Here is a 24,722-nt window from a genome sequence, read left to right as displayed (position 1 = left end):
CCCCTGTTCCGTAACCAGTACCCATTTATACATCTGGGTGACGAGAGGCACTATGAGAGTACGACCACAATGCAATGATCCCCAATAGGGGTCCATTGAACCAACCATTGGGCCATCGTGCCTCCTCCTCTATAGGGTTGGAGTGGAGTTTACCCTAATATGACGGTTGTAAGTCTAAACCTTCTACAGGGGCAATTTGAGTGTGTCGAAACCTTTTTAACATTGCGTAACTGATAGCAACTTAAGGCGACTTCAGGCGACCTAGGGCGACTTAAGGCGACTTAAGGCCCCACAGCAGCGCTTTTGATCACTGCACACATTTACTTTCTGTTTATTGTGAATTTTTTGTTTCTAGTGTTCTTGGTGGTAATATCCTTAAGGCTGAATTATGGAAAATATTGCTAAATTCTCAGAAGACAAAGGGATCGTTTGATATAAATTGATGACAATAGATAGATGTTTGCTTGCTCTTCGTTTTAAATCGACTTGTCTCGTTATCAAATTCTAGTAATATATATATTTTTATTATTAATAATATTTATTGCTAATACAGTTTTTATTATTTGTATTTTTGCATTTTTTAGAGGGCCACAAGTTCATCAGTAATGTTAGGTATTGTTACGTGCCGCCCTCATGAAATAAAGTCTCTCACTTAATATGTAATATTTTTTATAGATTGATTGTAAGAAATTTTGCAAACCAATAACCAATCTGAAATCAGATGTCGCTTGTTAAAAAAAAACAAAAATTTTTTCGATTTTTCGGTAACCCGGTTAACCGTAGTTAATTAATTAGAAATAACCCGCTTACTGTCTAGTGCGACCGCGGCCAATATCGCATATCTGGAGTTATCTTTAGGGGACTGCCATATTGCGATTTTCACTGTTGTCACGCAATTTCGTTATTGCTAGTCATGGATAATTCTACTTGTGTTTATTTTTGTCTGCTGAGTGTAATGAATGTTGTTATGGTACTAGAAAACAATCAAAATAATATATTACCATATAGGAGTAGGTTCCTACAAATGCCAAAGGTTGAAATTCAAGGACTTTTCAATTAATTTGAAGGCCAAGTGTTAGAAAATTGAAGGACCGCTTTTGGAATGGTTGGCATAAGTAATTTTATAATTATTTGATATTATTTCTCAGCTTTTCCATGAAAGTACTGTAATTTCCAACTTGAAAATTGATTGAGGAAAAGCATTGCTAAAATTAAGCCCTAGTCCTCAAATTCAAGTACTTTCAAGGCCTTGAATTTTTTATCTTTAAATTCAAGCATCTTCAAGGACTTTCAAGGCTTTTACAAACCCTGAGTAGGTAATGTATTTGCCTTAAATTGCAAGGAGAAGGCAATTTTTTATCTATTATTGGTGTTGAGTCATAGTTTGTTGCTAAATGTTGACTCAAGGGGAGTTGTCAGAAATCAGTAGATTAAAGCAGTAGTACTGTTCAATAGTTCATAATTATTGTTTTTAATAAAAAAAAATCCCTGAAACCACTGCAACATTATATAGCTAGAGAGAGTGCTCTTGGCAGAGCATAAATTTTGGGAATTATGTATAACAAAACTGTAACAAAACGATGGAAATGTTTTAATATTTGGTATCAATGCTGTGTTGCTTTCCTGTGTATAGACCTGAAACAACTACAAATAAGTCTAACGGAGGAACAATTCACAAGTTATAACATGAGGTTCAATGTTCTTTGTTCAGTTTCTTGGATGATCTGTTCTTGTTTATATTTTGATTAACATTTTTGCAGTTACAGAATGTAACCCGCGTAAAACAAAAGCACACCTATACTGGTATATATTATCATTGTCGCCTAGGGAAATGTTCATGTTGGCGGGGATTTGTCTCTTCATTCGATCTTGTTTTTTTGTAGGATGACAGATAGTACTGTGAAATTGTCGTCATATTCGACCGCAAAGTTGTCAATGAAGAGTAATTTCTCGGCTAGGGCATTCTCGTCAAAATGAAGAACATCTTCGTTTATCAGTTCTTTAAGAAGTTCATCGTTCATTTTTTTATGTCAGCGAACCTTGCTTGTCATTTAAAACTTCAATGGTAGCCGATAGACCAAGTGTACACTTTGTTGCCTTGATAGTCAGTCTCGAACACATTTAAAAGTGTGGGTAATTCGGTCTGCATAAAAAATGATTGTCTGGTTAACTGAGACAAACTTGAATACAAGTGATTCCTTGTTTGTTATTGTAAATCAAAGAGGACAAACTCATTGCAACACATTGTTGTCCTGAACTTTGTCCAAATACCACCTCATTAGCTTGGCAATATGGTGCCGTTGTTGTTTTGCTAGGGTCAATGTACATTGGAGTAGGTCCAGGGTTTTTCTCTATATCTGAACTCAGTTGAAATTTACAATAGTTTGATACGTGTGTCTGACTGTTATAAAGACACATGGGTCTATTACAAGAAAACATTGATAAATACCGACTTGCTCTATACTTCAATTTAATTATCCTTTGGTATACCCTCACAGAACAATTCAACAAATACTTCTTCTCATGCTGTGCAACTTTATTTAATCTTACCCTCTTCGTATGAAGCTTACAAACATTCTTTGTAACTCTTCTAACCTTCACATAACGACGTAGCCAAGAGGACTTCGGTATGCTTAGACGAATACGCTCATAAACAAATTCCTTCAGTCTCCTGCCCTTTCTTCTGAGACGTTTCAGAGTAGCTTTTGGTATTCTACTGGATTCTCGATCCCGTCTAAATACACGGTTGTGTTTATATGTAAACATAATATGAGATAGCTCGTTTGATATAGCTGGTTTCGCTTGATATTTCTCGATAGAAGGTTCACTCGTAAAGGATCGCTCGTAAATTGATCTTTTGTAAAGTTCGCGGACCGACCCGTTCCCAAAACGCTGCAATAGCCATCGAATTTCTTTTGCTTTCCTCAAGCGAGGAATTTTCCACTAAGGCGGCCGTTGCTTTAAACCATGCTCTCTAGGGTTCATTCTAGGCATGCGCGTACACTTCACGCATGCGCTGTAGTTGAACTGCGTTTTGTGACAGAACGCAAAAAACAAAACAAAACAAAACAAAACATGGAGCCGAATTTATACCTCAGGCGTTTCCTTCGGAAAGCCCGAGTAAAAAATACCTCATTGAAGAACTGAGCTTTCTACAACTTAATGGGAAAAATCGGAAAGCGCGTGTAATATATGTTCAAATACCAATTGGACTGGAAATCTTATGGTCTTTCTAATCGAAGATCGGGAAGGTAGGAGAGGAAAAGGTTTGACTGAAACTACTGGCATGAAGAAATTTGGCATCTGAGCTTGGGAAAGATAAAACTACCGACATTTCCGCATTATTGCCTCCTCCTTCAGCAGGCAAGAAAAGTAGCCCAGATGGGTTCGTTTTCTGAACAAGCACTTGAAAATAAACAGCTTATGCTAGGCGGGATCAGTGTGTACACGTGCGTGTCTTGGTTTGTTTGCTCCTCAGAAAACTAAATTCGTGTGGTTATCGATTAAACGTCGCTTCACCAATATCAATCGATATGATCAGTTGCCTAATACTTATCGATTGATATCGGGCAATCGATAGTTTTTTTTGATGATCTATTTTAATATGAAGAGCTACCGTGAATTTTTTTTAAATATTCACAGTGATTGTCGGTTGATCTACACCACTTTAAAACCCCAATTTTGATTCGTTCTTGTCAATGGGCGCTTCTTTTGTTCTTAAGGTGAAACCATTGTATCGTTGATCTATTGTTTCGTTTGGCCGGTTATAAAGAAGGTTTAACCAATGCAGGACACGCCAAAATTATTGTTATGGGAAACGTTTAGGGCTTCATAAGTTAGTATAAATCCGTCGTTAGTGCATGACATTTTGCTATTAAAATGTGGATGTTGAAAAAATACAGTGGAACAGATAAAACCATCGCAAAATAGCCTTAAGCAGCTTTCTCTTTTAACATTCCAAATACATTTCTGGCTTAATTTAATCAGTTTTCAAAAAGCTATTCCACCATGAATAGAATTATTTCATCCCTGGCATCCCGAAGTCTTGAATTAATTACTTCTCCAAGGTATGTGATTTGTATTTCTAGCCATACTGGTTGACTCGTTCACTGTGTTTGATTTGATTGTGATCTAACAGTTTAACATTGTTTTTAGATCAGCTGAAATGAGAGACCAGAGACCTATCGGGAGCAATATTTTCATATCTAATGAGGCGAGCTGAAGGACTTTAGTAAATCAGGTTTTGTCAGTCAACGCAGACTTATATTGTTTGATGTTTGACAAATATGACCTCATATTTTGGTGATTTTTAGCAATAAAATAATCACTTACTATACATTTATGTATGATCCAAGCCTTCATTTTCGTAATTTCTCATGTAACTTGAAAGCAGATATATGGAGCATGCTTCCAAGTAACTGTTATACTTATAGCCGGCTATTGTTATAGCCGTCAAATTTGCAGGTTTTTTCCGGCGATGAAATAACACCAGAAGTATTTGTTTCACAATGCTGTCACTGTAAGTTAAGCACAACGGGAAACTATTCGGAATTGTTCCATAAAACCAACTCTTGAAGAGCAGAAGTTCCGGAATAAATCATGCAAAAGAGCTAGAAATGATATCGCACTATCGCGGTGTTTCCTGCGCGAAACAGACCAGCGTTGCTATTACATAACATTGATATCTACTGCTATTGTTCAAGGTGTTCACTAGTTAGCAGGCTATCAGCCCTTGAGCCATTCAAGTACAACATAGGATACTAAGGGAAACCTTGAATCTCATTCCTGTCTATCTAAGTAATGCGTAGTTAAGGTGAGTATCGTGTACTTACTTGTAATCGAATAACGGGGTGTCTGTTCTGGCAAATTTTTAGCCCCATTCACCAGCTGCCTCAGGCAATGCGCAACGGCGAGAGGACTTTTTCTTTGATTCTTTTCTCGCTGAAGGCTTTTATCCTTAGCCAGAGACGGCCGAAACTAAATAAATATATACTAAATGTTTCCACTTACCATACGACAGGAGAAATCCTTGAAAGATCACAAGTGTCATGATGAGATAAAACTTTGCCATTGTCGCTACTCTGTTGTCGTTTTAACTATACCTTCCAAAAGCTTTCAGTCAAGACACTGTTGGCCTGAACAAAGCCAGAAACTGAAATTCCTAACCGATTATGAGTTTTTGTGGGAAAAAAGGAATCCAAAGGTTTTGAGCAGGGAAATTTATCGGTCCCACTAACAAACACATTCAGATGCGTCTCTATGACATGAGATGATTGATTTGTCCTACAATTTCTCAACCATGCCCAAATAACCATAGCAGCTAATCCTGAGGCTACACTTGATTTCGTTTTACCGCATCGCCCACGCGACTATAAAGTTCAGTTAATTGCTGTTAGAAACAAAGTCTTGGAAAGTATTAAGAAAAAAATTCCAACAAACTATGTATCAATACAAAGCTTAATAATTGTTGTTTACGATAATAGTGTATATTCAAGGTGTGTCGATTGGTAGCTAAAAATGTGTGCGACGTGTCGAAACATTTTTTATGAATGAAAAAATATTTTAAATATCAAAACTTCCTGACGCCCTTTTGTTTATCATTATGCCTAGAATGATTAAGAAAAATTTCAGAAAATTCATCTAGTATCCATACCAAATAAGTTTGCTGTAAATTGTTCTCAAAATAAAATTAGAGACTTAAGCTCATTAAGGTTCAGAAACAACTAGCGTTATCAGGCCCCATGAGACAATTCTTTCACCCCTATACCGCTCCAGTTCTTCTATTCTTCAATTCCATTAACACTTCCAGCAAGGGCTTTTTACCCTTTTCTCCGCAGAAATAAATTATTTGTTTTCTTCTTTGGGCCAGCTTCTCTTTTTTTCGTTCAAGGACTTAACTCTTTTCTGGCATTTTTCGTTTGACAGCAGGCACGATATAGCGCCAAGAACTTCGAAACAGGAATGTTAAGAAATGCGCGATATGCAAATAACATGAGGTACGAGCCTCAAGATGAATTGGCCCAGGAGTTTGGGAATTAATCTTAAACTGCCGGGAATTTAAACAAAATTTCAGATATTAAAAGCGAGCTTGTTCAAATGCAGTTTCATGGTTCCAGTTGAAGTCTCTTGATTCAATAGATAGAAGAACGAGTACGAGATTGAGTACGAGTACGTGGACCACTACGTTTCAAACCTAGTTTGAAACTATACTTCTTCATGGTGACCAATCCTGTGCCGATAGTCTCCTATTCCTCTGCTCAGAGAGCGGTCAGGACTCTGGGAACGTAACTGAACTGAATTTCAAAAGTCGTGCTAGTTTAGTTTTGCTATCAGAAGGTTCCTGACATGAGCCTGAGGCAACGTTCTGGTTGACTGCTGCATAAACTAATGGGTTCTTCATGAAAGAAAGATGGTGTTTTGCACGAACACGAAATTATCTCAAGTCCTTGCGTTATTATGTAAAGTCCCTAGGGGCATACCACTATAAAAGGGATCACGCGTTTCGAATCTCGCAGAGGGGACGCTATTTCGTTAAGAGACGCTAAGTTCGTACAGAGAAAGAATCATAACCTAAACGCAAGGTTTACGGACGGGAAAGGATTACAAGAACTGTAAGTGGAATTATAACATATTTCCAGTTTGTATTAGTTCAAGGTCAATTACGACAATTACGACACAGAGCCTCAAAGTAATTATAATTTGTTTCTTTCAGTTTGTCTATATACTTCTAGACAGAAGGAGTGTAAAAATAAATCCTCATAATTCCCAGCTGTTGTGGTCTGAGTCAAGTGCAAAACAGATGGACTATGCAGTTGATGCTTAATTTATTAGAGTTAATAGATTGCCAAACAAATTAATCTTTTCGGAATGTTCAGGAATGGTTATTAATGTTTTGGTTGAGTGCGCACTCGAAAATATGCATGTATGGTCTGTAGAGAGAATGATAATGAGACCCAAGCTGAAATTAAACAAAAATCAAATTACGTGCTATCCTTCATGTTTAATTTTTCAAAGTCAGAACCGTGGGCATTGAATTTTGTTACGGAGAAATTTGTAACTTCAAGAGTGCGTCTAGATAAGCAGATGCCGTTTGCTCGCAATAAATTAAAATTTGGTCATTGGTTTGACATGTGTCAATCTTTAACTCTAAAGCACATTTTGAATCACTCACCTCATGATATAATTGAACGCAATTAACATATTTGTTCAGACATCCCACGAACAAATTAAGATGATCAAGCTCTATTCAAGGCAAAATTCAAAACAAAACATGCAGGACATTCCAACTGTTCAGCTTAACCAGGACATACGATAATAATGTATTCATAAACTAAATGCTGATTCAAAGTCAGTGCCGTGGGCATGGAATTTTGTTACGGAGAAATTTGTAACTTCAAGAGTGCGTCTAGATAGGCAGATGCCGTTTGCTTGCAATCAATTAAAATTTGATCATTGGTTTGACATATGTCAATCTTTAGCTCTAAAGCACATTTTGAATCACTCACCCCATGATATAATTGAACGCAATTAACATATTTGTTCATACATCCCACGAACAAATTAAGATGATCAAGCTCTATTCAAAGCAAAATTCAAAACAAAATATGTACGACATTCCAACTGTTCAGCTTAACCAGTACATACGATAATAATGTATTCATAAATTAAATGAGCCATCAGTAGTAACCCAACCTTGAACTCCTTTTTTCCTTCTTCTGAATCTGGCGTGCACGCACTAACTCACTAGTTTCATCCCTCGCCTCACTCACTACCAAATGTATCACAAACAAATGGAAACACGGACACTTGCTCCCTAATCATCAAAAGACAAATCTTGCTGTTTCTAGAAAGGACTGGTCTTTTTTTAAAGTGCATATGAAATGAAAATAGTTGCTGTTTTTTTTTTCTTTTCTGACGGAATTGTCTCTTTATAAAACCAGGCAAGAGCATCGAAAACGCGAATACACTCTCCAGGTTATTGACGAAATGTTCAAGTGCATGACATCTATCCACAATTCAGTAGACAGCATTCTACAACGTTTTGGAGAATAAAACACTTCAGATCCATAGCTCAATGCACTGGGGGAAATGATCTACTCTGGTTGGCCCTGGACCATCCAGCAAGCCCCAGTAATCTTAACATCCTACTGGCCCTTTCGTGACGAGCTCGGTGTAGGAGACTGTATAGCCATGAAAAATTACCGCATCATTATTCCCACTGGATTTCACGAGGAAATCTTGCCAAAGCTTCATGATATGCAGCACACCAAGGAACCATGAAGATAAAGCTCGGGAAGAGGACCTCAGCATACTGGAGAAGGGCTAGACAAAGACATGTGGAAATCGTCAGAAATTACACCCGAGAGAGAAAAAAGAACTCCTAATACCCACTGGGGTGCTGCCAAGGGCATGGCACACTATTGGCACAGACCTCTTCACCATAAATTACAATATATTTATTTTGGGAGGAAGCCACGTCACCCTTACCTCGTTATTATGCGGGTCCTCTATCCTGGGCGAATTGGAATTTGGAGATGTTGGTTTTTGTGGAAAACAAGACAAAGTGGAAAAAAATTCAAGATCAATCGACAATGAAGTGGAAACTAGCTAAAGTGAAAGAAAAGCTTGCAGGAGTCCTCAGATCGTACACTGTAACAGCCCTAACTAGGAAAGAGCTGAGACACACCAGAATCCATACGCGGGTGATTCCTCAGAGCAACGAAGAAGTCGAACCAGACTCAGACGGACAAATTATGGCACAAACTACCGTCAACCCCGCTGTTGTGTTTTCATTATAAAAGAGTACAGTGTACGGTAGCTTCTCGAAGGAAATGATGATATAATTTTAAGCTGTCAAACGAGAAAGCAAGTTGTGGTAATTTGAGGTGGGTAAAGGTAATGCTGCACGACACTACGCTTTGCGGATCAAAATGTCGAGAAAAGGGCCAATTATATTGCAAATTTACTCAGCTGGCACACGGGAAAAAATATTAAACTGTTGAGCTACACAAAAGTGTACAGATAACAGAGAAGACATAAAACTTTATCTTCAAAAGGTTACAAATGAAATTTCTGATAATTTCATGTGGCTGGTTCATGAATTGGAACAAAAACAAATTGAATCTCCAAAAGTACTGATTTATTTCAGAGATTACCAGCGGTGTAGTGAGATTTACCATCTTTTTATGCAAAGTTTAGGAGCCAAAGCATACTATCAACCTTGTGCAACTAAAACATCAGAAAATAGAATAGTCGCCATGTACCACAGAGGCACTTCTCCAAGTATTCAAGAAGTTGTCCCAGCCTCTCTTAGCGACCCTAATGGAAAGGTTAGAATCATAACAGTTATTGCAACAACTGCCTTAGGAATGGGAGCAGATATCAAGGGGCTACACCCAATAATTACAATTCCTCTACCATTGACCTATAATAGACTAGTGGAAGCGGTTGCTCCATTAACGTACTGGTACACTTAAGATCCCTGTAACAAATGTCCTGTGCACTGCTAGGATTATTGATGTGATGTTTTTGACAACTGCAATAATGTAAAGATCTTAAAACAAACCGTTCGATCAAGAAAAAGAGAAAGGCCAGCAAGGTATTGAACAGCAGACATTTGTGCATTTCTTGCCCTTAACAGCATGGCATCAGTCGTACCAATGATAGTCCTGAGAGACTGCATTTTCCTCTTCGCAAGCTGTGGTGGCATTGCAATTGCCCTGAGGACCTTGTATAGGGTAGGTGCCTCCCTCACCCTCTCTTTCATCAGCTTCGACCATTTAAATTTCCTAACATCTTCCAGGGAAGTGCATTTTAATACTGACTTCTTTTTTCTCACAATTTTCCTGCATTCCTTTTCCAACTCCAAGCAAGAGTGGTTAATCAGTGCTCGACGCAAACCTTTTGATTTAAATGCTGCTAAGCATACACCTGAAGAAATGGCTTTGACTCGCTCATTTCCAGAGTTCAATGGTGCTTTACAATATTTGTAATTAAAATTAAAACCCCTTCTACTTAAAATTACAATATCGTTTAACACGGTTTTCATAAATTCAGTCATATATAAACCTTGGCTTTTGTGCTACCATTTACCATTTAGTTTAAAGCTGATCTTTATAAATGTGTTTGATTTTCTGTATGTAAAGAGGAATTCTAAAGAAATCTGTACAGAAATATGTTTACCTCCTTTTTCACCAAAATGTTGAGATCAGCATTTTTGTAGGAGACACTGGATGAAATAATGGATTGGATCATATTTGGCTTTAAGACAAATATGAGACAAATCTGATGTTATATTTGTCCTGGTTGTGAAGACAACAAATGTGGGACAAATATGTTTTCATATTTGTCCCTGATAAATGCAGGACAAATGCTGTTTGAAATTTAAGCCATATCTAGCCAAAGTACAAATACGAGACAAACTAGACAAATGTTTTAAAAAATGAAAGCCACAAACTAAGGCCCTGATAAATCTCTCTCTCCATATTTTTTGTTTTGTTTTTGTTTTGTTTTGTTTTTTTGTTTTTTTGTTTTGTGTTTGTAGAATTCCCACTTCTCTGCTGGGCCTGTTTGAGTTTCCTTTCTTTGTACCACTACAGGGGCAGATTTATGGGTGATGGATTGGGTGGTTAGTTAGCCTCCTCCTTCGGGAGAAGCAGAAAATAAAAATATCAAGTATCAAATTCGCTTCTACAAAAAAAATTTTTTTCAAAACAGTTTCCCTGGAGATGGTAAAATTCAATTGAGGCATGTGCTGTTTTCATGTTTCTCTGGCGACGATAAGTCTGGGCCAATGTAGCTTGAGAGGTACAAAAAAGCCTTTTTCCAGTTTTCAGCTGCCAATTTATATTTTATCGTGAAAATATAATCGCTGATTATTAGCTACTTACTAATCGGGAGAGAGGTCTTATACGGGAAAATCTCAGACCGATCGAGACCTCGCTGTATTGACCGAGCGATAGCGAGGTCAATACGGCGAGGTTTGAGATTTTCCCGTTACGATTGAACGTTCGAGGTTAATAAGTTGTTTATTATGTGGCTTTTTTTTATTTGCCTTTGCGAGCACAAAATCGTCCCGTAGGCATTACGGGAGAATAATGCCCTACAATTAGCTAATCAGAGCGCACGTTATATCGGCTACAAAAACAAGCCATATAATAAAATATACACATCTACCATACAAGTACCAATGCATATATTTAAACACGTTTTATTTCTTTAAAAGAGATATGAATTTACAAATTTGGGCATGCCTGCAGGCAGCAAAGACGAGTTAAAGCGGTTCATACCTCAACAAAACACGATGAAATACAGTGGAATTCCGATTTTTCGAACCTCATGGCTAGGGAAACGAAAATTGGTCCGAAAAATTGCTCGAGCTCGAGGTCGAGAAATCGGGCGTAAAATTACTGTGTTCGACAGAGGAGAGGGAACGAATTTTGGTTCGAGTTATCGGGAGGTTCGAAAAAATGAGGGTTCGAGAAATTGGGATTCCACTGTGCTATAGTTTGTCTTCAAAAACACATTCATTGAACAACTTCGTTAATTAGATATGCTAAATGCTGTAGAGAATTCCATTTAAGGTTGAGAGAAGGTATAACTCTCCCACGCGTCTCTACGTTCTGGTCTTGACGATCGGTTGTAAGGTGCCATAATTATGGCTTCTTCATGATCATCATCTGGCGTGGGCTTCACCACTGTTGCTTTCTTTTTCAGGCTAAAAATGAACAAAAATTAGGAAAAAACTAACTAAAAACGTTCTCGTGTTATCTTTTGCTGCACCGTTTGCTCAACAGAATTCTTGTTCCTCATGTCTCGAGTGCCACTCGAGAGACATTGATTATCTCCACTATTGCATTGTAGTAGGTTAAAAAAGATTAAGTCTGCGTACGAGCCAAGTGGCTCATCAGGGACCATCAGGCGCGGTTTATCCCGGTTTCTGTAGAATGAAGTGACTAGGGGTATTTCTACTCCTCCCCCCCCCAACCTGGATGGGTTGATAGTCCATCGCAGGGTTTCTTCCAGTTTGTTAGGTTTCCCCAACAATTCGCCGGTACCAATTTATACACCCGGGTGACGAGAGGCACTGCGGGAGTCAAGTGTCTTTCCTAAGAACACAATACAATGTTCCCGGGCCGGGCACGAACCTGGACCACTCGATCCATGATTAATCAAGCACACTAACCATGAGGTCACCGTGCCTCCACGAGACATTCTGGCAGGGCTAACAATAAACGATAAATTCATGCAATGTCGTATACACTGTAGCTGACTACTGTCGATATTCCGTTGACTTCCAAAGTATCACATACAGTCAACAAAGAGTTAATTATATCTTACCGCCAGAACACGATCAAAATAATCAAGATGATCACCACCAATCCTACACCAATACCAATGGCAGCCCACTTCCAAGCATTGCTTGGCTCATCTGGTCCCACTGTTGGTGACGTGGTCGGTGTGGCAGGTTTGAAGAAAACTTCTACATCAGAGATGTTTGCCTCAATAGCTGACTCAAGCGCGGACTTGTGAGTTATAACAATGTCCGCCAGTGTACTGCGAGGCAGGACCGAGATATCTCCGATGAAGAGTCGAAGCGGTTGCTGTACGTAAAACGCTACCTGGAGAGAGCCCGATGTGTTGCTAGGGTAACCAGGCAGTAGGTGAACCTGGTCAGTGGTGTAAAGTTCCGTAAAGGGGGAACGTCTGATGACAAGATTGAATGTTAAAAATACACGAGTTAGTCAAAGTCCTAATTCTATTCATTTCAGTCTAATATATGTGTGACACTGAGCTGGCCTTAGAGGCGAACAAAGCGGCTTTAAATCATACGGTTTAAAACCAAGAGAATATCAAGGTATTTTTAGACGTGGTACGTAGTTCTTCCACAGATGTTTCTCGCGCGATCTGTGAGCAGCCCGAGCAACGTTCTCGAGCGAACGGATTGGGTTCAATGTCTAAAAATAACTTATGTGGAATTACATTGGGTATAAGGCCTATATGGAGGATTCACTCTCTTATCTTGATAATCTCTTGTTTAAAACAAAATTAAACAAACAAAGAAAAAATACAAGAAATACAACAAGAAGGACAAAATATGACGGAAAAGGAAGAGGGAAGGTCAAAATTTAGCAGCAAACCAGCGGGTTTTACCGAGCCAGAAGAGATTTCAAGTTAAGCTCAATTTGCACGAAGATGTCTGTAATCAATTACATATTTCTGTCGATGTAAGAGGCTATCACTATGACGAATCCGGTAATACCCAGAGCTTCCCGTTCTTGATAGCAATGTTCAAACCATTCTATCAGTTTGTGTAATTTGAAATGGCATCCGCCATCGTCACTCCACTTAGTGTTTAGATGTCAGTAAATAAATATTTCGCTGTGATTTTCAAGTTTGTAACTACTAGTTGTAAACAACAAATAGTCCTTTTAGTACGATGCACAGAATTCATATGAAATCATAGTAAGTGCCTGATCACGTCAAAACGGATTTCACCGGTTGAAGTAAAAATAAATAGGCCAGTATATTTAAGTCACGTTACACTCGGCAACAGATGCAGGGGAGTGTTTTAAACGGTTACGCAATCCAAAAGTTCGTAAGTTAATTCTCCCACTTTCTGTATTGTGTCTCATTTAGAAGTGGACCCCTTTAGCAGCTCTGAGATTCGGTAAAGAATCAGTGAGACCACGGACAGACAACTCTCTGAGACCGGAAAACTTAGCCTGCACTATTAAGGTGGTACAATATGGAACAGCCTTTCAACTACAACCAAAACCTAGACCACTCCTACGGGCTTTAAAGAGTCCTTACCGACAGAGCAATCGCTATTTGTTATGATTTTAATAATGTTTTACTTAGAAATTAAATATGATAAGTAGTAGTACTTGTTTTAGTATTAGTAGTAGTATTGGTACTAGTATTAGTGTTAGTGTTAGTGCCAGTGTCAGTGTCAGTGTCAGTGTCAGTGTCAGTGTCAGTGTCAGTGTCAGTGTCAGTGTCAGTGTCAGTGTCAGTGTTAGTGTTAGTGTTAGTGTTAGTGCTGTATAAGTTGTGTTAGTAGAAATAGTGCTCGTGGTAGATTACTTATAAATTGTAACTTTTATATCAAGGTCAGACACGGCTCGATGGAAGAGCATATTTTGTATGAATTTGATACCGTGTATAAATAAAGCTTATGTATGTATGTATGTGGTGATCACCTTTTTCGCCTGGCGTCCTTTAGAGCACATCTCGTCCTGTTCTCAGCGCAGAAATCCGTTGTTACAGACGCAATTGTGTCTTTGAATAACTTGTCCTTTTCGAAATCCCATTCAAACTGTCAAAACAATGATAAAAGGAGCTCTTGTCAATATAAGCTTGTGTTTATGCCTTGTGAACACCTCATACAGTATTAAGTGACATTTATTCAAGAGTTGTCGAAAACAAATCTTAGTTTTTCTGTAACGATCTTGTGCTTCCAAGAGTTGACTGGATCGAGTTTAAACTGCTTGTGTTTATTTTTTTTTCTGTTTTTCGATTAGTGAGCGTACAAAAAGTGGATATATTACTTACATCGCTTTGGTGTGGAATTAAGAACTGTACAGCTTCTTCTCTCTCTTTCTCTGATGGCACACGCGGTTCAGGTAACACTGGCTTGGGAACTGTCTGATTCCTCTCTAGACCTAAATGAACACGTTAGGATGTTGTTTTGTTATGTTTTTCGTATAATAGATAGCATGACAACGATAATGAAGGCAAACTACTAGGAACAAGGGTGGCCAAGATTGAGGAAGATTGAGACGTATGACAAACCCGGGGCACTCTAGTCTTGATATCGGTTTGTTTTTTAAACAAAAACAAAATCACTTTTTCATCATTAATATTACCGAAAAGAAAATCAGGCTCTTCACAAATTATGTTTACGGCATTTTAACATTGGTCTGAACTAGGAAAATAATTATAAGGCAAGTCTGAAACAGGTTTTGTTCATTAAGGGTCAGCTCATAAATGGGGTTTTAAATTTATGGTCAGGTGATAAATAGATTAGTGAAAATCAAAGATTTTGGTCAAAAATAGGTCAAGGATTTTGGAAGCGGGCCGCACACCCCCGCCCAATTTTTCTGGGAGTATTCCTCTCCCCAATTCCCCGAATGACAAACAACGAACTCAAACAATCTCGGCCTCTTACTTCAAAGATTTAAGTTTCAGAGCAACCGAATACGATGCTACTTTTTTAGCATTTTGCTTTTAACAAGAATCCAAATTATGAGAGAACGTGGTTTTAGTCATAAAGTTCTTTTAGTGAGGTTTTCAATAAAGTGTTGTAAAACCAGTGGTGCCGAAACTTCATACTGTATACATGAGCTTAAATTTATTCAAGAGCCAAAAACATGTTATTGCTCTTTCACAACGGACACAAAAAATTTAGAAAACCATTCAAAACTCAAAGCAGATACATGTTGTTGCTGCAAAGCGCAGAAAAAAGCGTTCAACAAATCGCGATTGGTTTTGATTTAACTTCTGATTGGATAAGAGAGTTGCCTGGAGTTTGATAAACCAATCAGGCTGAGGAGAAATGCAAAACCAGAGCAATCACGAATTAATTTCGATACTCAGGTGAAAACTGCTCTGAGCTAGCCACAGCCGGAGTGTAGACAGGCAAACCCAAGGCATCTGGCCGTTTCCGAGTTACCTTGTGCCTCTGTTTCAAAACGAGTCTTCGCGCAAAACCTTTCTTATAAAAATGAGTTTGATTTGCATGATTGAAATTGAGCGTAACATTGTTAAGAATCCCAGCTGGCCGGGGGCAAACCAGTTGTAGGCGAAACTCATTTTCTTAAGAATGGTTTCGCACTCAGACTCATTTTGACACAGCGGCAAAAGGCAACTCAGAAATGGCCCCTTTTGAGTTTTTTTTTTTCAACACTGAATTGAAAATCGCCCACGATATTAAAAAGTGGTCAAATGAGAAATTACTAAATAATTTCTCTTACGTTTTACCAAAATTATAAGAATTTTGACAAACGCGTGAAATTATTTCCTAATTTCATTCGTCACCGTTTGATTACCCATACTTATTCATCGCTGATTACCTTTGCATTTGCCATCAATAAAGTACAGATCTTGTTCGCATTCACACTTGTATGAGCCGCGAGAGTTGACGCACTTGTGGAACTCATCTGTGCAGTTGTACAAGTCTCCATCCAGGCATTCATTAACATCTGATTAAATTAATACAACAAATAAAGTAAAATTGTCGTTTTTTTCTTGTTCGTCAGTTCGTCAGTAGGCTCGACACAAAGCACATTATATATTTATTTATAAGCCCTGGCCAAACGGACTCACAAGTAGTCGCGAGTAGCAGCAAGTTGAACTTGCGTCTAGACTTACTTTGAGTGGCCAAACGGACCCGCAAGACTTCTCGGTACACGCAAGTCGCAAAAAAGAAAAACCATTTCAAGGCAGACATACCCTGTATTTCATTGACTAATAATAGGTTAATGGACGTCAATCAACTTGCGTTGACTTGGGTTGGGTACGTGGTCAAACGGTGAAAAACTTGAGTCGAATTGCGTGCAAAATTGATGTTGACCAAAGTGAGCGCAAGTCCTCGCAATTCAACGCAAGTGCACGAGGCCTGGCTAAACGGAGTCGCAAGTAGACCCAAGATTTCAGCTTGCGACTACTTGCGAGTCCTTTTGGCCAGGGCTTTAAACATAAATTATCATATCAAAAGTAATGAAATGAGACTAACGATTACATGCTAAATACCTTCACATTGGTAACCATCCTTGTTCAATTCAAATCCTTGTTCACATGAACATTTATAGCTTCCTGGTATATTTTCACAAATCTGGCTGCAGCGATGACGAGGATTAGTTGGATCACACTCATTGATGTCTTTGAAAATGAAAACAGAAAATTAGGTGGTAGATAATGATTTTAATACCGGTACGATGTGTACGTGATATTCCATTTCAGCAGCTTCTATTTGATAATCTTTCTGTATTGTTAACTTATTACTTCAGTTAAGTGAAGGAGCTGCTATAATAAGCAATGAAATTATGAGTTCGAGATTTCTATCGCGTGATAGTTGACGAGGGCGCAGCTCGAGTCAACTATCACGCATGAAAATAGAGAGCGAATAATCTAATTGTTATAAATCTACTAGTCGTTCAGAACTTTATCTAAATCCTCTTCACCGACACTTCGAAATTGCCCGGAAGCGGCCGTCATTTTGTTAACAAGCGCATACTGGTACGCTAGTCACTGTCTATCAAAGATTATGTAATAACCCAAGTTATTCTCTCATTTTGATTGGTTCTCGCCTATGATCTATTAGAGGACAGACGAACGATTGACGTCATCATTACAAAGTTTTTCCCTCTGTGTTTTAAAATGGCGGAAAGTTTTGAGAATTTAGGTCATATTTTACGTGACTGGGCATAAGATAAGGTACAAAAAAGTCTTGCCGAGGCATTGAACAGGTACGAGAAGCAGGAGGAAGAAGGATAAAGCGGCTTTTTTTTTAGGAAATGACTCAGAAAAAATACTCGAGCAGTCTTAGTGGCAGTCGAGCGGGACTAAACCAAGCACAAAATTGGTCTTGGTAAGAACCATTACTTCTGATCTCGAATTTAACAAAGCCAATGAACAAAATGTTTATGAGATTAATTTATTTGAAAAAATTCAACTTTTCTCAGTCTCAAAACAATTGTTGAAAACACTGATTGATGTCACGAATGACACATCAAAACATCACTTCTTACAATCAGTTAAAATAAACACATAACCTTGCTTTCCGATGCGAATGTTCCAGTCCATTTCAGGGCACAGCAGTGAGCAAAGTAAAGTTCACTAGAGCTCACGGCCAGCTGTATCGCAGCTAAAAGGTATATCCGACACTATTTCAAACTGATTTGAGAATCACCAACCACAGAGGACCCAAATTTCCACCGTCATTAACGCTCCTTTCATTCAAAACTAGAATCCAATGGCCTCCAGACTGACCGCAACCGCAAGTTTTCCGAGCGTATTTTTCAACTCCTGCAATATTCAAGGCAACATCCAAGTCTTTCGGCTCTCAGGGCTGCTCTGATGACAAAAACTGACTTGACTTTTCCAGAATTTTCTTTAAGATTTGTAGATTTCGCAGTTCAATTCTGCTTTCACTGTAAGTTTTCATTCCACGAGAAGAGACACTCGAGTCAAGTTTGAGAGTGGCGTGATTTTCCTGGACCAATCATAATTCTTTGCTACGCATAGCAACCAATGAGATTGCTTCATTTTGTATAGACAATAGATTACGTCAAATGGCTTTTTTTGTGTTCGCCAAAGTGGGCAAAGGCCCACTTTCGAGTTATGTTGAAAGATTTTGAAATAAAAAAGCTTTATCCGTAGTGGTTTGTTTCGTTATTATATAAAACAAATAGATTCCATGTTGCCATGCGTCTGTTCAGTAATAGATCACAGAAGACGTGAAAAGTGTGGTAAGAACATCAGTGACACGCCTCGTGTGCCACTTATTTGTTCTTACCACATTTTGACGTCATCTTTGATCTATTACTGAACAGACGCACGGCAACATGGAATCTATTTGTTAAATAGATAGTGAGAAGCGTAGCCAATCAGAAAGCAGTATTCGTGATAGAACGCAGCAGATTTATACTAATATTCAACATATAAATATAAATTTACTAGCGTTCTTTCACGAATGTTGTTCTCTTATTGGCTACGCTATCCACTATCTTTTTGTGGTAGATAGTGAGTCCCAGTGGACGATTGATATCAAAATGCCGGTTCCTTTGCGTTTTCAAAGTCCCTGGGAAGAGGATTTAGATAAAGTTTTAACGGCTACTGGATTTATACTAAAACACTTAGATTATTCGTGCTCGATTTCTATGCGTGATGGCTGGCTCAGGCTGCGCCCTCATCAACTATCACGCAGCAGAAATCTAGAGCTCATAATGTAATGGTTAAGTACGACAAAGAAAAAATTATCAATAGTTCTCCTCGGGATTCTGACCCGAAGTGATTAACTGAATCATCTTATGGTTCGCTGAGTATTTGGGATTTTATACACGAGAATATCGAATATCACATTTTCCTTCAGAATATCGGAAACTACAAACCTCAGTTGTCGCGTATAGCCGTCGCACTCTATCTTCTATATGGCAAAGCCTTAACACTGCATTTATAACAATCAAGCAGATCTATCTTCTGCATGCTGAATTAAGACACTCATAAAAAAAAAAAACAAGATTTGCTCAGGATCAGGCCGTGAGCTTTTGCCATCTTGTGCATCTTAATGATTTGTTGGAACGTTATACTACTGCTCCCAAAAACTATTACTCGGTAAGAATAAAGCTATCGTATACCTCTGCAGGTCTTTCCATCGTCCTCCAGCTCGTAATTAGCATAACAGGCACATGTTGCTCGGTTGTTACTTCCTTTGAAGCAGACATGCTCACAGCCATGATCAGAAGAACAAGGGTTTGCGGCTGTAAAGAAAAGTTCATCAAGTGATCAAGTAAGAAACTGTGCTGCAAGTGAAATACTAAGCTACTTTAAAAAAAACTACGTCATGGCTTGGGCATCTTGAAAAGTTTAGCCTACATTTTTCAAGTTCTTCGTTTGTAATCCGTGTTAATCTTCTCCATCCTTAACCATATTTGTTCCTTTGTGGTTTATTTACAAATAAAGAAGCCTAAGCCGTGTATTACACTGTCATAAAACACGACGGGCATTTGAGATCACGAGGGAAATGTAGAAAACACGAGCCGTAGGCGAGTGTTTTCTTCATTTCAAATGTCCGGAGTGTTTTATCACAGGGTAATACATTGCTTAGACTTCTTCGTTTGCTTTATGATATAGATTGTACACGCGTGAAACAATAAAACACGCTTTTTCTATGTTTTATTTAGGCAATAGACCACTCTTTCTATGGGTTTACTGGCGTAATAAACCACGCGGGATGTTGGGAGAACACTCGAAAAGCTTGTAAAAGCTTGGTTTATTACGCCAGTAAACCCATGGAAAGAGTGGTCCATCGTTTTTATGAAACAACTATAGAAAAAGTCTGTCAATGAGAGAAAAAATTATTGTGATTAAGTTGCTTATTCTCATCAAATTCATGAGATGATGCGACAAACCAATCACAGCGATTGAAAGAATGAAACCACAGACTCCGCGCCGGACACGAAATCCGCAGAGCAAAGCGACAAAAACATTTCACGCCAAGAAAGTTTTAAGAAAGGAAAGGAAAAGTTATCGGTGAAAGGCAAAAAGTATATTAATTAACTCAAAAGTATTCCGACGGGAAAATGTAGAGATTCGTAGGTGGAATCGGTCATCGCGAAAGTAAAAGGCTGTTCGAAAAGCCGGACGAAAAGTTTGCAAGTAGTCCAAAGTACATGTGCTTGGCGAAGTGATTCAACGCAGTGTTTAACGATAACTTTCCAAAGTTTTGCGAATGGAATAAACGTTATCCATGGTGATAGATGTCCAACAGTAACAATTAAATGAGAGAATGAAAGATGCGAACGCAGCCATAACACTGACTGGAAAAATGACCTGAAAAAATTTCAGGCTCTGAACGGGATTCGAACCCACGACCTTTGCATCACCGGTGCAATGCTCTACCAACTGAGCTACCAAACCCACATGAGATCAGGTCATTTTTCCAGTAGTGTTATGGCTGCATTCGCACCTTTCATTCTCGGAATAAACGTTAGTTACAGAAACGCTGCTTCCGAGAAATATAAAGAATTTATTTACTTATGCTAAAGGCTATGAAGTCCGTAAAAAAAATTGGTAAGAAAGGAAAGGAATTAAATGGTTGTCACTGGCTAAAAATATGGTTATCGAACGTTTCGGCCACTACTGTTGCCTTCTTCAGCAAAAGATGGAAAATGCAAATGTTAAACGGCGTCCTGCTAGAATATGTAATAGATGTGTGATAAAACTAAATGAGCAATAGTCTCTAGAGTATTCTTAATGAGTGTAAAAATTCTTAATGCCATTGTACACGTTCGGTAGCGCTATGTGTTCGTTTATAGCGTTCCTGTCTCGCAAGGAATGCCAAGCTTCAAGAATTAGTCTTTGTTTCCATACTGATGATCTGTCGACAATTTCAACGTTCTCCAAATCTATTTGGTGACCGTTGAGCATATGGTGTTTGGCCAATAAAGAGCTTTTGTCCAATGTTGCTATAGCCTTTGCGTGTTCTTTCATACGTGTTTTTAACGCGCGTGGTGACTGACCAACATAAACACAGTCACAATCTTTACATTTGATCTTGTAAACAATGCCTCTGGAAGCCTCTTTCTCGATCTTGTCTTTAGGTTTTTTGAGTATGTTCGAGATGGTACGAATAGCTTTATGGGCGACCTTGATATTGAAACCTCGAAGAACGTTTGCGACTCTTTCGGAAAAACCTTTGGCGTAGGGGAGGATGACAAAACCACGATGGTCGGTATCATTCGTTTCTTGTTGTCTACTCAGTTGGCGGCCATTGTGAATGAAATTTGCAGGGTAGTTATTAGTGGCAAGGGCTTTCGTTACTCGTTTAGTTTCCCGTGAAACTTCCTCCTCCGTGGAGGGAATGTTCCTTGCGCGATCCATGAGAGTGCGCACGACCGAGTGTTTATACTGAGGATGGTGGTGTGATTTGAAATCAAGGTATCGGTCGGTGTTAGTAGCTTTCCTGTAAACAGACACAGCGATCGAGCCATCTTCTTGTCTGGTTGTTTTTGTGTCGAGAAAGGCAATGGAACCTTCTGAGAGAGCCTTTTCTTCGACAATGACACAGTGACACGACGTCAAAAGATACGACGAGATTCTAGTGTCCTTTGACGTCGTGTCACTGTTTACTTGCATTCCAACCCACATAGCAATCGAAGTGGTTAAAGAGAGACTGGACTTTGACCAATCACTACCGGAAAGAACCAACTTGTCTATCCAAAATATCATGACACTTCTACAGTTTGTCCTCGACAACAATTTCTTCATATTCCAAGGCAACCATTACCAACAAATTTTCGGTTGTCCGATGGGATCCCCAGTCAGCGCCATCTTGGCCAATCTCGTCATGGAACATGTCGAAGAAAAGGCTCTCTCATCGACCCCTAACCCTCCTAAATGGTGGTTTAGATACGTAGATGACAGCCACGTATGTGTAAAAAGAGAGCACGTAGATGAATTCCACTCACATCTCAATTCCATCAACCCTCACATCAAATTTACAATCGAGATAGAATCAGAAGGTTCCATTGCCTTTCTCGACACAAAAACAACCAGACAAGAAGATGGCTCGATCGCTGTGTCTGTTTACAGGAAAGCTACTAACACCGACCGATACCTTGATTTCAAATCACACCACCATCCTCAGCATAAACACTCGGTCGCGCGCACTCTCATGGATCGCGCAAGGAACATTCCTTCCACGGAGGAGGAAGTTTCACGGGAAACTAAACGAGTAACGAAAGCCCTTGCCACTAATAACTACCCTGCAAATTTCATTCACAATGGCCGCCAACTGAGTAGACAACAAGAAACGAATGATACCGACCATCGTGGTTTTGTCATCCTCCCCTACGCCAAAGGTTTTTCCGAAAGAGTCGCAAACGTTCTTCGAGGTTTCAATATCAAGGTCGCCCATAAAGCTATTCGTACCATCTCGAACATACTCAAAAAACCTAAAGACAAGATCGAGAAAGAGGCTTCCAGAGGCATTGTTTACAAGATCAAATGTAAAGATTGTGACTGTGTTTATGTTGGTCAGTCACCACGCGCGTTAAAAACACGTATGAAAGAACACGCAAAGGCTATAGCAACATTGGACAAAAGCTCTTTATTGGCCAAACACCATATGCTCAACGGTCACCAAATAGATTTGGAGAACGTTGAAATTGTCGACAGATCATCAGTATGGAAACAAAGACTAATTCTTGAAGCTTGGCATTCCTTGCGAGACAGGAACGCTATAAACGAACACATAGCGCTACCGAACGTGTACAATGGCATTAAGAATTTTTACACTCATTAAGAATACTCTAGAGACTATTGCTCATTTAGTTTTATCACACATCTATTACATATTCTAGCAGGACGCCGTTTAACATTTGCATTTTCCATCTTTTGCTGAAGAAGGCAACAGTAGTGGCCGAAACGTCCGATAACCATATTTTTAGCCAGTGACAACCATTTAATTCCTTTCCTTTTTTACCAATTTTTAACATGCCTGGCTACACACCGAACATTTTTAACTATGAAGTCCGTGTTTCTCTGTATTTTGCTAAATGAAAACTATTGCTTGAAAGCTAAGCTTATGGAAACCAAATTCATTTATCGTGTTATGCGTGCATGCTTTGAGTTTAAACTCAAAATTTCTGATATAAAGAAATCTTTTCCCTGCTTTTTTGACAACCCAAATTGATCGGTCAGGCCCAGCTGACTTCGTCCTCCATAGACCGTGGAAAGCACCGAAAAAAGGGTTTTAAACTTCCTCAGTTTTAATCTCAAGTATAACCGGAGTCGGTGTAAAATTTTTGTCGTGGAAAAAAAACAGAGAAAGCTTTCTATGACGACCAACTTCTAGTCCTTTTTTTCCTTGCAAATTTCTATGTTGAATGAAAAGATGTTCGTATTAGTGATATCTCAGTTAGCCAGTGAAAGGCAAAACTGTTTAGTACATTTGTTATCGCTAGAGTTCTGAGTTCTCTAGCCCCGCGTAGAGCTGCTATAGATCGAGAACCGTGGTTTACCGGTACAATGGAAAATAGGTTAAGCAACTCTGTTGACCGATCAGAGCGTGCGAAGTATCTCAGTTATTTTATAAACTCTGATAAAACATGTATTTTTGACCAATCAGAGCGTGCGCAGGGTCCTAACTATATTATAAAATGATCTATTTGGTGTTCTTCTATCTTAGTCAATTACTATTTTCAGGTTTTCTTTAATTCAAGGTAATTCTGTTCGCGGCCAAAATAACTCAAAATACCGTGACTGAACTCTTTTAACAATGAACTTGAATCTGAAAAGGCGTATTAACAGACCTGCCAACTCTCCCGGTTTTCCCGGGAGTCTCCAAGTTTTTCATCAAATCTCCCGGTCTCCTGGTTAGAGCACCAGATCTCCCGGGAACTACCTACCGTGGCTCTTTTTAATTTTTTAATTTCATTAATTTCGTTATTTTCAAGATTTCAAAAAGGAAAATAAAACAAGAAGGGAATTTGTTGCTCTTATTTGAGCTGCTCTCGATCGGAAAAAGTAAAACAGAACAATCAAATTGATATATATTTAACGAGTACCCTAACTGGTCAGAAATCAACCAATCAAATTGCACAATACATGGTACAAAATTGGCAAGATTTCCAGCCGTCTCCAGGTTTTTGTACTCTGGGGGTTTGCAGGTGTGTATTAACCACCGCAACGATTTTGTGAAGTTGACGTTTCGAGCAATGGGCTAACTTAAGAGCAAAGGTTGAGGGGGGTGGGGTTGTAGGTTATAAAGTGCAATAGGAAGCTACGCATTTTTTTTTTTTTTTAGAAAGATTGGGAGCATAAATGTTATTCAGACCAAAGAGAAAGCTGAGAAGGATAGTAAGTATGACAAGAGCTCTTTTATCATAAAGATCATTGCTAAATGATATATACGTTAAAAATCTTTTTTTTTTTTTATCATACTACCACTTCCATTCACAGAAAACAACGAAATATATTTGACCAGATATCGGACTCAC

General features: G+C 38.8%; 3 protein-coding genes across 25 annotated transcripts in view; 1 reads left to right on the top strand and 2 right to left on the bottom strand.

Moving 5' to 3' along the window:
• The window catches only part of LOC145501745 (uncharacterized), a 64,713-nt gene extending 57,511 nt beyond the window's left edge, over window positions 1–7,202 (bottom strand). The window contains exon 1 of the mRNA XM_081481142.1: window positions 5,011–7,202. Coding sequence (XP_081337268.1) covers window positions 5,011–5,071 — 61 coding nt within the window. The 5' untranslated portion in view covers window positions 5,072–7,202. The remainder of the gene's footprint in view (window positions 1–5,010) is intronic.
• A 157-nt stretch (window positions 7,203–7,359) lies between these two features.
• The window catches only part of LOC145500187 (uncharacterized), a 111,689-nt gene continuing 94,326 nt past the window's right edge, over window positions 7,360–24,722 (bottom strand). For 22 of the 23 annotated variants that reach the window (XM_081479696.1, XM_081479671.1, XM_081479688.1 and 19 more), the window contains 5 exons: window positions 16,074–16,202; window positions 14,554–14,663; window positions 14,202–14,317; window positions 12,340–12,705; window positions 7,360–11,716 (listed from right to left, as the gene is read on the bottom strand). In XM_081479696.1, the coding sequence (XP_081335822.1) occupies window positions 11,578–11,716; window positions 12,340–12,705; window positions 14,202–14,317; window positions 14,554–14,663; window positions 16,074–16,202 (860 nt within the window). In that variant the 3' untranslated portion in view covers window positions 7,360–11,577. Of the gene's footprint in view, window positions 11,717–12,339; window positions 12,706–14,201; window positions 14,318–14,553; window positions 14,664–16,073; window positions 16,203–16,752; window positions 16,882–19,358; window positions 19,482–24,722 lie in introns of all 23 variants that reach the window. The other variant, XM_081479673.1, reaches the window with a different exon arrangement.
• On the top strand, window positions 19,489–24,710 carry LOC145500207 (uncharacterized). The gene is made up of 2 exons (XM_081479726.1): window positions 19,489–20,287; window positions 20,348–24,710. The coding sequence occupies exon 2, from the start codon at window positions 21,950–21,952 to the stop codon at window positions 23,024–23,026; it is 1,077 nt and encodes a 358-aa protein (XP_081335852.1). The 5' UTR covers window positions 19,489–20,287; window positions 20,348–21,949; the 3' UTR covers window positions 23,027–24,710.

Source organism: Orbicella franksi, chromosome 10 (assembly GCF_964199315.1).
Source record: "Orbicella franksi chromosome 10, jaOrbFran1.1, whole genome shotgun sequence".
Taxonomy (NCBI): domain Eukaryota; kingdom Metazoa; phylum Cnidaria; class Anthozoa; order Scleractinia; family Merulinidae; genus Orbicella; species Orbicella franksi.
This window is presented reverse-complemented; position numbering and strand designations above follow the sequence as displayed.

Bases quoted from the DNA above. Each gene is read 5' to 3' on its own strand.
- LOC145500207 (XM_081479726.1), top strand. From the start codon at position 21,950: ATGACACTTCTACAGTTTGTCCTCGACAACAATTTCTTCATATTCCAA.